General features: G+C 35.5%; 1 protein-coding gene across 7 annotated transcripts in view; it reads left to right on the top strand.

Annotated features, from left to right (window-relative positions):
* Positions 1-14,263, top strand: part of Epha5 (EPH receptor A5) — a 353,466-nt gene that overhangs the window by 19,179 nt on the left and 320,024 nt on the right. For all 7 annotated transcript variants that reach the window (XM_028893691.2, XM_028893555.2, XM_028893477.2 and 4 more), the window contains exon 2: positions 9,897-9,961. In XM_028893691.2, coding sequence (XP_028749524.1) covers positions 9,897-9,961 — 65 coding nt within the window. The remainder of the gene's footprint in view (positions 1-9,896; positions 9,962-14,263) is intronic.

Raw genomic sequence — 14,263 nt, 5'->3', positions numbered from 1 at the left:
TAGCTATCTTATAGAGTGAAACAGAGCCTGCCATCAAAGAGAGCTATCAAGAACATGTGTGGTATTTGTTGAGTCCTTCAGTGTGGTGGTAAAGGTGAAGGAAGACAAGAACTACTCTAGTATCTGGAGAGATTAGTTCTATTTACTGTGTATGGAAGACAGGCAAATGGTTTGTGTAGGTGTTCCATTCGTTACAAAAGTTTTGGTAGAATATTGGGTATTCTGTAGACTATGATGGGTTAAATAATGGAATGTAGTGCTGGAATTGACAGGAGTATTGGCAATTCATTCTATAACATTAATTATAAAGAAAACACAGGTGTAGAACTCAATGGAAGAGAATTGAAAATTTAATTTGAACACAATTATGTAAAATACTTCTCAGACCAAGAGGACATAATAAAGTAACCAGAAATAAATAAACATAGCTATTAACAAAGATATTATTGACAAAGATACCAAAAAAATACCCTGAGAAAAGACAAACTATTTAGTAAATGATGCTGGGAAAACTGGATATCTACCTGCAGTAGAAAGTTGAACTATATTTCTAATCCTACAAAAAATAAGAGGTCTCAGTAGATCAAGAATTTTAATATAAAACCTAAGATGCTGAAACTTCTGGAGAAAAACATAGGGGGCAAGTCTCAGGACATAGGTCCAGCAAGTGCCTTAAATAGAAACCCAATTTCACAGGAAATAGACCCAAGCGTTGGCAAATGGGATTACATGAAATCAGAAGTTTTCTGCAAAGCAAAAGAATCTGTTGGCAGAATGAATAGACATGTTTAGAATGAGAGAAAAGTCTGTCAGCTATATTCCAGACTTGACTCACAAATCAAATATGTAAATAATTGCAAACATTTAAACACCAAAATTTCCCTTTGCATTCAATACATGGGCCAATGAACTGAATAGATATTCTTTGGAAGAATAAATGCAATTGTCCAATAAATAAATAATTACACACATAAATAAATCTAAAAGTGTTAAGCATTTCAGTCATTGGGCAATGAACATTATAATTAATTTGTGTTTCAGCCTTATCCTAGTTAGAAGGACAACTAATGTTAAGAGGAGTACAGGAAAGAGAAAACTGTAGCTGGAGTTTTCTCCAGTCCTGCCCAGGCCCACAGCTGCTCAGACCCAAGTAAATACACAGAGACTTAAATTATTAATTAAAACTGTATGGATTAATGGCTCAGGCTTCTTTCTAGCTAGATCATATATCTTAGATTAACCCATTTCTATAAATCTATACCTTGCCATGTGGCTTGTGGCTTACTGATATCTTTACATCTTGCTTCTCATGGCAGTGTCTGGCAGCATCTCTCTGTTCTTTCTCATTCCTCCTCTCTAGACTGGCAGCTGAGAGAGATTTGTCCTTACTATGGGCCAGGTGGAACACAGGAAAACTTCAGCTACCAAAAACTTAGGTTCTGATAGAAGTGCAAATGGGTGCATTCACGTTGGGAATTGGTGTGAAGGTTGATCTCAAACAAAGAGCAACAAAATAACAGTGAAAACATAGGACTACTATATAATACACCTTTATCACTCCTGGGCACATACCCCAAAAGAGTCTATGTCCTATCACAGAGATACTTGCAAATCCATGTTTATTGCTATTGTATTCACACTAGCAAGAAATGGAATCAGCGTAGTTGTCACCCAAAATATAATAGGAAAATGAAAATATGGTACACACACATCAGGATGCTTTATTTAAACACAAAGGCAAATGAATTCACTTATACATTTAAAGAAAATGAATGCTATTTAAATAGTCTATTAATTGAGCTAAGCGGAGATCACAATGCTACATGTTCTACTCTATTTGTAGATCCTAGCTTCTAATTTTTATGTATGTGTATATATGAGGGAGGAAGTTTGGTCATAGGACATTAAATTGGAAGGGGCATAGAATAAAGGGAAAAGAAGCTTTAATGAAGGCAGGTGTGAAGATAATAGAACACATGTAATAAGAAACTGGAATGGGAAATTCTGGGTATGGAAAAGGTGGAAATAGGGGTTAGAGAAGGAGGGACCAGAGAAAGGATCTTGTCTCTTTTGGATGAGTATCAGGTGAAACTAAATATATATGAACATGACATAAAGAAATCTGTTTTTTGAAAGACCAGAAAGTATTTTTTTCAACTCTTTAAACATGAACATAGGCATTGAAAATGCACTCACACTTTTTATTCAGATCTGGACCTCAGCTCATGAGATTGGTCCACTTACATTCCGATTGGCTCTTTCCCACTTTGATAAACATATGTCTAAAAGATATACCCATAGGTGTAGATCTTCAGGTGAATCCAAATCCAGTCAACTGGACAATGAAGAATCACTATAATACTGTATAACTATTCACAAATTTAATTATCTGTAGTTGTACTGTGAGTACATTTTCAAAGAAATCTATTATTTTGTGTGCTAACTAAAAATTAAGTTAAATTAAAAGTAAAGCAGATAAATGTAGTTAGAAACAGTTTCACTAATAGAACAAGAGGACTAACTACTCACATATGTGCTTGTTGGGTAATGCTGACGTTTGAGGCCACTGTTAGGTTAGAGTGGACTTGATCTATTTGATGGTACTTGTTGTCCAGTAGTGGAAGTAAGCCAAGTGTGTCTAGGTGTGAGTGGGATTTCAGGAGCAATCATTAGTGCTCATAGTCTGTCACTAAGACCTCATGTACAGTGCCATGCTTTCTTACTCCTTGTTTCCACGCTGGGGTTCTGAACAGGATTATAAGACAGCAATGTTCCTGGTGAACATCCTGGAGGGATTCTAAGATGAGTGTATGAAAGATCTTATATATTATGTTGTGTAGCATCTCACATGTATCAGTAAATATCTTGTTAGTTTATATTATTTTCATATTAATGGGCTGATGAGAATTAATGAGAAGAAACCAACCCACTTCCACTCATTATCCATGAGATTATGTATGGCTATGAATTTCTGTCTTCAAGTCAAAGGAAGGTATCAGAAATCAATGTAATGCCCCTCACCAGTAATGAACCTTTTTACCCAATTTACAAATTTAAATTTTCAATGAGAAACACTTGTCTATTTCCTCTTCACTTATGTTTGTTGGCTATTTTGTGTCCCCCAAAGCAGTTGATAAACTATAAAGTCAAGTCTTGAAGTCAGAAATCACATCTGTACTGAATGGGGCCATAGAGAAAGGCTGGACAGCTGTGTATGTGGTGTTTGTCCCCACAGATTAGTTAAATATGTGCTGTAATTGAATGCAGTGCCTTTCTAATATTGGTAAATGGAAGTCAGTAAGCAAGCATTCATCAAATACATATTGCACCCTATGGAATTTTAAGTCTATGCCCTTAGAGAAAAGGAATGCTATCCTATCTGCTACTAATTGACATTTTTTTCCCCCTTAAACCATCAGAGCAGTAGAGGTCTAACTAGCATTATAAGTATTTGCTAATGTGAAAATCATGAAAGGAAAGGAACAGTAGCAAAGCATGAATATGCCTTCTTGCACGGGATTGTCCTTGTTATTCACAGGGATCATACATTTTCTTCTGGCCTTGCTACCAGAGATGGATGATGAGGATGTCAGATGTCCTTCATCTGTCATTTAACTGTTCAGTGACAGAAAATATATTCATTCCTGTGTTGTTGTTGTCTTTATTTTCCCCCTGAGTAGTCCAAAATATTTTTGTGGTCTTACAGACTCATGTCAGCATTACGTTAAATAAAATGAAGTACCATTGAATGGTACTTAACAAGTTATGGATATTTGAAAGTTATACCAAAAAAAGATCATATTTTTTACTTGGTATTTCTCTCTAGTAGTTAGAATGTATGAATTTTTTTAAGAAAAAAAAATTTATTCATTTTACATACCAACCACAGATCCCTCTTTCATCCCTCCTCCCACTCCCTCCCAGCCTTCCACTTCCCCTATCCACCCACCCCCACCCCAACCCTTCCTACAAAAGCACAAAGCTCTCATGGGGAGTCAGTAAAGCCTAGTACATTCAGTTGAGGCAGGACCAAGTCCCTCCCCCCTGCATCAAGGCTGAGTAAGGCATCCCAACGTAGGTAATGGGCTCCATAACGTCAGCTCATACACCAGGGATTGATCCTGATCCTACTGCCAGGGGCCAAACAGACCAAGCTACACAGCTGTCTCCCATATGCAGAGGGCCTAGTCCGGTCCCATGCAGGTTCCACAGCTATTGGTCTAAAGTTCTCCGTGAGTAAACTGGGGTCAAAGGGGGCCAATAGAGGGGAGGATAGGGATGAGAACATAAGGGAACAGGATGGTCAAGCTGAGGAAGGGACAGAGTGGGAGAGCAATTAAAGAGATATCTTGATAGAGGGAGACGTTATGGGGTTAGGGAGGAAATTGGTGCTAGAGAAATTCCAAGGAATTCACAAGAATGACCCCAGATTCAATCACTAGCAATAGTGGAGAGGGTGCCTGAACTGGCCTATCACAGTAATCAGATTGGTGAATACCCTAACTGTCACCACAGAGCCTTCATTCAGTAACTGATGGAAGCAGATGCAGAGATCCACAGCCAAGCACCAGGTTGAGCTCTGGGAATCCAGTTGAAGAGAGGGAGGAGGGATTCTATGAGCAAGGGGGCAGGGGGGTGGAGGTGGTCAAGATCAATATGGGGAAATCTACAGAGATAACAGAACCAAGCTCGTCGGAACTCATGAACTTGAGGACTTCATCGTATAAAACATAGTCTCTTTTGATAATGCTTGTTCTACCTGTGTTTGTTAGTGTCATCAAAAATAAATTTGTGATTGTCTGTCTTCTTTGAAAAGAAATTATTTAAAAGATTTTCTTGTTACATGAAACACTGAAATTAATAATTTAAATTAATCATTTAGAAATGAAACTAAAACATACTTACAATTAAAAGAAATAGTTCCTGTTAGGCTCTATTTTTGGCCAACACTTATATATTTACTGATTGAAAAGTTTCCAGGACTGCTGGAGACATCGATGGCTCAGCAGTTAAGAACACATGCTAGTTTTGCAGAGGACTCAAGTTCAGTTCTCTGCACCCATGACAAATCCACAAATGACCTCTATCTTCAGCTTCATAGAATCTGGTGCCCTCTACAGGCCTCTATGGGCACTACACAAATGTTTCTGCACTAGTGAGCATGAGGGCATGCAGGCGCGTGCGCACACACACACACACACACACACACACACACACACCACACCACACCACACACATCACACACACACCACACCACAACACACACATACACACACGACACACACACATACACACACCACACCACACCACACCACACACACACCCCCACACACACCACACCACATACACCACACACATACACACACCACACACACACATACACACACCACACACACACACACACACATACACACACCACACACACACACACTACCACACACCACACACACCACACCACCACACACACATACACCACACACACACCACAAACACCACATACCACACCACACATACATCCACCACACACACACACACACACACACACACACACACCACATACCACACCACACCACACACACACACACACACACACACACACCACACCACACCACACACACACACCCCACACACACCTCACATACCACACACACACACACACACACACCACACACCACACACACACACACACCACACATACACACACACACACCACACCACACCACACACACACACACTACCACACACCACACACACCACACCACCACACACACATACACCACACACACACCACACAAACACCACATACCACACCACACACACACACACACACACACACACACACACACACACACACACACACACCCCACACAGGAATAAAAGTAAAACTGTTTTTAGAAAGCACTTTAAAAATCGCAATATCAGTGAGGTGTTTCCCCCTTTGAGCATTGACTAGGAATTTGCAGTAGATTACATACTTTTCCATCCCTGTGGGCTTATTCTCCTGAAGAAATAATTTCCTTATCACTGATTAGCTAACCAATCATCCCAACGTCCTCATAATTATATGACTAATAGTTGAGTTCTAAAATGACCTTGAAGGGTTTTGTTTTTTTTTTCAGTATCATTGTGTGGCTTCATTTTAAAATATAAATAACAAAATAAAAACATTTTCCACAAAATATCTGATATCTAATTAATGCTTTCCAAGTAACTGTGGTATCAAACATTTCCTCTAATTATATTCATTAGTGGCTTCTCTCGGACAAGTTTTAATTAAGTTGTACAATGAAGATCAATACTCATTGTGTATTCATTGTAATTTACAACATGCATATATACTGTTCGGAACAATTTAATTACTGTAATTGTAGCAAAGAAGACACTGAGAAATTGCACTCTATTACTGCCAATCCCCTCTTTAATAAGTTTGTTAAAGTCACTGGGAAATTAACTTTTGAAAATTCACATTTTTGTGCACCCTGTGTACTTCTTAGTTGTTTTTAATACTGCTTTAAAATTGGTGTGTGTGTGTGTGTGTGTGTGTGTGTGTGTGTGTGTGTGTGTGGAAATTGAGGCATTAATGACATTATTGAAAGTATTTTTCATATATTCCATCATAAATATTGAGAAACTATTAAAGTGTAAGAATGTCCATCATAATTACACCAATTTTGTATAACATAATCTAGGGGAATTGCTTGGATAGGCTAATCTGCTTTATTTTTGTAAATTAGGCTCCTATCATTTTATTAAGTTTACATCTTACACAAGGATTTATTTTGTTTTGTTTTATAAGGAATGGTTCCAAATATGGTAATTTCTGTTAAGGGATATTATCCCTGTAACACACTATAAAACAAATGTAAAGTAGAAATTTTTGGTAATATCAATAGATAAATGTAAGAGCATGTCAACCTTGGAGCTATTGGAACTTGGAAGTCATTATTTTTTCATTCAGATCTTTGTTAGTTTGGGGGGATTGGTTGGCCATATGTTTGGCCTCCTCAACTCCAAGTAACTACTACTGAATGCTGATTCAGACACACCCTCTGGATCAGTTCAGTGACAGGATGGTTCATTCATAAGTTATACAATTATGGAAAATTTGAGCTTAGCCTGGTGTATACACTTGAGTTGTTGATTGTGGGTTTTTTCAAGGTTTAATTTATTGTTTATCTGCATATGTATATGTGTGAGTTTCTCTCTCTCTCTCTCTCTCTCTCTCTCTCTCTCTCTCTCTCTCTCTCTGTCTCTCTCTCTCTCTGTGTGTGTGTGTGTGTGTGTGTGTGTGTGTGTGTGTGTGTGTGTGTAATTATGTACATGTGAAGGCAGGTCCTGGCAAAGGCCAGAAGAAGATGTCATCCGATGATCCGGAGTTACAGGCTTATATGATCTGTCTGAGATAGGTGATGGAAACAAAATCCACGTATTCTGCAATACATGTTGTGTTCTTTTAAGGGGATAAAACAACTCAGTTTAAGTGATAAGAACTGGGTGATATCAGGACACTGAGAAATAATAACAGCACACTCATATTTAGGAAAGGGAAGGACAGTGATGATTTTAGAGAGTTTTGAGAAGTGAGATGTATGGATTTCTCATCAAATACATTATCTGTTTATTTAATGACTGCATTTTCACAAAAATAACATTTAGTAATATTACAGATTCCTACTTTATTTATTGTTGTATATATTTGTAGCATATTCAACTATCAATGATGACCCTTTCAAATTTGAATTAACAGCTAAGCTAGTGCTGATTCAGACACTAATGGTCAAAAGGCCATTAGTTCACTTGACATACATTTTGAACACCAAAACAGCAGTATAGATAAATGTAGACTAATGTTGGTTCAGGTGGCAGTAACCAAAGCTTGAAGACATTGGAGGTCTGTCGTTAGTAATGAACGTCTAAAGCTACAAATCAGGCAGAGGCCGGTGAGGGCTACAGCTTCTGCTAGTTATCAGTTCCTAGAGTCCAGACATCCATTTGGACTACAGGTTGACGCTCATCTGACTACAACACAGTAACACACTCAGTTTGATTATATGAGCGAGTTTATCTCAACTACACAGGCATACTGTTGCTCAATATCAAAGATAAATCAAAAGAATCATTAAAATGAATAAACATAACAATTAAAGTGCTCACTCCCCTGGCATTTAGTCATGTCTAGACAGAGCCCTAGTGTCCCAGATACACCGAAAGGAGGACAAGGACATTTATGTTTAATGTAGCCTTATTCCCACGGAGACAAGAAAAGCCAATAATAAAGTAAAATGAAGAGCATGGCTCTTACTGAAGAGGTCGATGTAATGCCATGTCTGACAGGACTTATGTGGTCAGGGTAGCAGGACAATTGTGATTTGTTTGTTTTGTTTTTCTTCTTTAAAGTATTGTTTTTCAGTAAAGGCATCATTCCTTGAAGGAATTAACAGTTCTACAAACAATATGAGGCCAGCATGATTAACATAGGTTAAAAATGATAAAAAGAACATATGACTTGCATTTATGTTTATAGAACTATGAAAATAGACAAAAATTATACTCATGAAAAGTGATGAGTATGTGATAATTAGCAAGTCCTGTGCTTTCTACAATTTGGTGATTGACTTACTTTACTTAGCTAATGCTATTATATGTTTTAAATTGATTTATGGATACACGCTTTCATGTGTATATTTTCTCATTATATTTCACTAGTGTGCAATAAATCTAATTTATATTTTAAGTGTACACAAGTTTTAGAAAATATCCAAAGTTCCAATTTAGGTTGTTATTCTCTCTATCTCATAGTGATTTTCCCTTACTTTCTAAATATAGTCTGATAACTCATTCCCTTGCCTATCAACTCTTGTTTATTTGGTACTTCAAGCTTACACTTGCAGATATAATAATCCCTTTAAAATTGACGGGCTCTCAAAATACTGACTCCTGTGGTATAAGTAGTTTCAATAAATAATACATATGGCTTCTCTTCTGGTCAATGCACCAAGCTCCACTAAAATGGTTCAGTTACATTGTAGCTTAGACAAATTCATGAGAAACAGATGTTAAAAACAAACAAACAAACAAAACCCCAAATATCCATACCTGAATTATTTAACTGAACCGTACCCTTAAAGTTGATTTATTTCCCCAAGGACAGAATATAAGCACAGTGTGTATGAAAACATGAGTCAATGTCAGTATGTGCACTTATCTGGTGGTTCCTTTATAATGATGAAATTCATATCAATCTTGGGATTTCTAAATATATTAGGACTTCAAGACATAAAGTATCTAAAAATTCAGCTTGAGGCACATTTTAAACTCTGGTTGTATCTAAGAAGACATCTGAGGATACACAGGACTTAAATATAGCAATAAGCTTTGAATTGCTAGATTTTTCATCTTGAGTAAAAATATACAGATTTGCTTTTTTAATTAAATTTTTCACTTGTATTGAAGGTTCTAGTTATATCATGAAAATGTTAAATATGCTTATGAAACGTTTATTGTCACTTAATGCAATTATTTGCCAATTCATGACAGGTTTTTGAGGAAAAACAAAACATGCTTAGCTATAACTTTTAAGGCTGAACATTAATGTCAACTCCAAGTGGTTTTTTTTGTTTTGTTTTGTTTTTCAAGACCATCTTTTTCATCTTATTTGTGCTTTTTCTCTTATGTGATAACAACAGTATTTAGGGTTATACATAGTTTAAATGTTTTTGTTACAATTCTCCATTCATATATTACAAGCCCACTATTCTCTTTCATGATAATGATACTTTGTAACTCTTGTAGTCATCATAATGAAAACATAATCTAATGTTGGTAATGTACACAGTGTGCGTCACAATAGGTGTGAAATAGGGGATGTACTCACTTTGATTTTTTTCTTTTTACAGTGAATTTATTGGATTCACGCACTGTCATGGGGGACCTTGGATGGATTGCTTTTCCAAAAAATGGGGTAAGTTTTTATGAAAGTTTCCATAAAACATCAGCTAAGTACATAGCCTCCAGGCTACAGAAGTAAGACTGAAATATAATTGGACATATTTGTCAAGAAAGGACAGCTATTTCTTTCAGGTGGGGAATGGAGGGATTTCACATTAGTCCTGACAACAAATTCACCACCCAGGAAGGGTTTTCAGTGACTAGATAACAGACACATACTTTTCTCTCAGCATTTCTTCTCGGAAGAATGTTTTACTTCAGCACCTAGGAAACGCGCTGCTTTGCCACTCTCTCAGTTAAGGTGCGGAGGAAACGTAACTGACATCTGTGTGCAATGTTCGTGTACATAGAGATCAACTCATCTTCTATTTCATTTTTAGAAAAAGTTGAAAGCATTCCAAGAAATTCCGTTAAGTTCCATTCAGGCTAAAAACAAGTCAGGCCATCAGTCTTTTCACCATTCGCAAATTTCTTCTCAAATTATGGATTTTTCTTCGCTGAAAACTTTTCAGAAAAGAATATTTCGCCAGAATATTTTGTGGTTAATATTCATTAAATTATTTACTGAAATATATTGAAGCAAAATCTTTGAGAGGAAAATTTGATATCATTTTAAGACTATACATACCTAACAGAATTTCTATTGCTAACAATAGTAACACAGCAGTACAATTAGAAGAGCAGCACGTGATCGGCTTTCCAAATAAATTCACAAGAGTTTTATCAGAAAATGAAAGCCCAAATTAAATATTGTTCTATAGTGTCATCATGTGACTCTGAAGAATTTATTTTTTTTCACAATTTTATAATAAAACAATTTTAATTTTTTGAGATTTTTATTAACCTGCAACATTAATAGTTTGACATCTTAAATTTTACAAGTTAACATTATACTCAATTATCTTGACTAAATTACCAAATTTTTCAGTCATTTGTTTTTAAATTATACTCAAGGTGTTTAAATCTATCAATCAATTTTACTTCAACGTTCATATAAACAATTAATTTAACATGTGATATATATATGTGTATATATATATATATGTGTGTGTGTATATATATATATGTGTGTGTGTGTGATATATATTGTTGTTTCCATCTCATGAGTTGTTTCCATCTCATGAGAAATGTGTTTGTTTATATACATACATGTATGCATGTATATATACACACACACACACAAACACATTTCTCATGAGATGGAAACAACTTTAAGCAAGAGAATACTCTAACAAGTCTTGTGCTAGCAACCTAATTATCCAAAATATTTCAATGATTATCTTCCAGTTAATGAAAAAAATAATTGAGTTAATTAGTCTTTGTGCTGGTGAATGGTGGTCATCCTGACACAAGCTAGAGTCACTTGAGAAGAGGAAACTACAGCTGAGGAATAGCCTCTACCGGGATTGATGGGTGGGGATGTCAGCTGAGGATTTTTCCTGGTTGTTGATTTATTTGGGAGGACGCAGCCCACTGTGGGCTGTGCCTCCTGCCTGCAGGTGGCTTTACATGATGTAAGTAACCAAGCTGTGCAATCCATGTAGAGGAAGGCCCTTCATCCATGGCCCCTGCCTCTGGTCTTATCTGGGTTCCTGCCCTTTGCAGGGAGTGTGATAAACTCCAAAATAAACTCTTTCCTTCCCATGTTGCTCCAGGCCATGGTGTTTATCTCAGCAACAGGGAGCAAACTAAGACAACCCTTTTCTAAGAAAGTTATTTTAAGAAAAATAATATAGGATATATTAATTTTTAAATTTCCTAATTGTGTGCTAAGCTCCTTATTTCATCTAGCTTTAGACAGTTCAGCAACTTCAAATTAATTTGGTATTTCAAATTATAGTTGAACTTACAAATACAACGTAAAAACCAATATTGTTCAGATGTTAGAATCTGTAACAAGAAAAGATGTGTGAGACAGATGAAATGACTGTTAATATAATGAAATCAATTGTGCCATATTAACCTTCATATATTCCATTTCATCCCTTTTGCTCTCATAAAATTCTCTGAAAGTTATTATCCCTGAGTGTGTTTACTATATATATATATATATATATATATATATATATATATATAGTGGTATTTTATACATACCAAAAATGTTTTATTTAATAAGTATATCAAGTGTCCTTTTTGAAAATATGATGAAAATGCATTTTAAAATTACACTTTTACAGCCCTTAGAAAGTATTTTATTCCCTTTGGTTTTAGTTTTGTCCTTTGATACTGTTTCAATTGAAAACTTATTAAAACAGAGTGTTGAAAGTATATGTCAGGGTGAGTATAAATATGATGTTGTAGTTACTCTTATGACTGGGAACTTTGGGAGGCATGGCTTAATTTCTTGTACCATTTCTTTATAGAAAACAAAGGACTTTGTATAAGGACCAGGCTCTTACCAACATTCTAACAATATCATGCTACTTTGTTTTTTATTATCATTTTTGTAAAAATACTAGTTTCTTTTCTAGATTGTAAAATCATATTCATTATTTTTAGGATGACTGTATGTTTTTATGTATCATATTTTCCTTGACACAGATAGCCTGTAACTATGTATCCTGAAGACAGAGAAATTAATTTAGAGAAATTTAGTGATTTTTTGATGTTGTTTTACAAGTGAAAGAATGTGTGTGAAGTCTTTAATTGCATTTTTCTTGTTAGGTGCCATTTATATGCAAGATAATAGAAGTGATATTATTATTTTAAATAAAATGAGTGTTTACAGTCTAAATGAGTATAGGAAGAAATGTACAAGTTTTTAATAGAATCTAAATAGGTTGTGGAATTTATATTTATATATGCAATATCATACTGTGTGAAATATAAGTCATTGGAATGATGTCAAAAAAGCCATAGAATATGGGGCTCTAATGATTTCCTCCTCCATGAAAGTCCTAGCAATATTGGAAAAGATTGTCAGAATCAATGTTTTCAAGGTCTAGAAATGAAGCACAGTCTGACAGTAACCTAGAGAACATTTATTTACAAAACAAAACAAAACAAAAGCTCATTTTTGTAAGAAGAGAAAGGTTTGAATCCTGTATTGCTTCCACCTGACCATCTCCAAAGAAGTTCTAAAAAACCTGAATCCAGGCAGTATCATGAAAAGCACCCACTGACTAGGCACCTGAAAAGTAGAGAAAGACAGGAAATAGCTCATGTTCCCAACTGCAAAGAACTGTCATTATTTGATGTCTCTTAAGTTCCTAGAAGACTGACTTAGATTTGAATTTGAACACTTTTAGTCAAATTATTTTTCAGCTTGGCATGTGTTAGAAAGATAGGCAAATATCTAGAAACTCATAGGTAAAGTTTGGTATAAATACTGAAGTAGCCATTCAGTAAAATTGTTGGAAACTAAAACTTCTGGAATGCTGAAGAGGAGGTTTGTGCACTTGTCAAGGATCTAGGTATGCTCCATTAAGACCTGAGAATGATTTAAGTGTCACCTGTGAATGGCCTTGAGATCCTGTACAAAAAGAAAACAAACACAGTTACTTGGATAAATGTTGAATGAATGTGTCAACAGGTTCAGAATTAGTTTAGAATGGTGTTTTTACAAATAAACCACAAACCCTGGAATGTGGGAACAATCTAAGTTGCCAAATGCCAACAGTGTGTTTAAAGTGCCTAGTTTTCAGCACAAAACTAAAGAGAGCACATGCATTATAAAAAGTGAAGACAAAAGTAATTGATAGAAATTATTTTGAGAATCCCCAGGATTGAATTAGTAGGTGAAGACTGTAACTTTAACAAGCAATTTAAAAAAGATAGAAAGACTAAAAGAAAATGTGAGACTACAAGATTAAAGAAACTACAATTATTCTATCTCATCTAATTAATTAATCTCTAATTAACAGAGATTATCTTATAAGAAAGCAGATTATATAGAAGTATAAATGTAAAGCCTGAAATAAAGAATCCACCACACATGCCTAAGAGCAGATGTGGTCAGGAAGAAGAAAAGGAGAACAAAGATGGAAATAGAACAACAGAGCTGATCCTGTCTGAGAAACTGAAAGAGGGAAAATGGAAAAGGACACAAGTGGCCAAAGGGGACAGGGCCAATATGTGAAGATTAATTAATTGGTATAATCTCATATTTGAAATAAAACAAAACACATATTCATCAACAAACATAAGTAAAACCAACTCCAAGAGGTCCGTAAGATAGATTTAATTTGTCAAAGCCAGAGAGAACTTTGTGAAAATAACCTTTGTGAAACATCTCACCACATATAGGAAATATTCAGTAATGCTAAGAGTTAATCATTCATTAATAAAAACATGATGCCATAGTTAATCTCTAGTG

This window comes from Peromyscus leucopus, chromosome 10, assembly GCF_004664715.2.
Source record: "Peromyscus leucopus breed LL Stock chromosome 10, UCI_PerLeu_2.1, whole genome shotgun sequence".
Classification (NCBI taxonomy): domain Eukaryota; kingdom Metazoa; phylum Chordata; class Mammalia; order Rodentia; family Cricetidae; genus Peromyscus; species Peromyscus leucopus.
The sequence above is the reverse complement of the archived record's forward strand: the minus strand, read 5'-3'. Positions and strand labels throughout refer to the sequence as shown.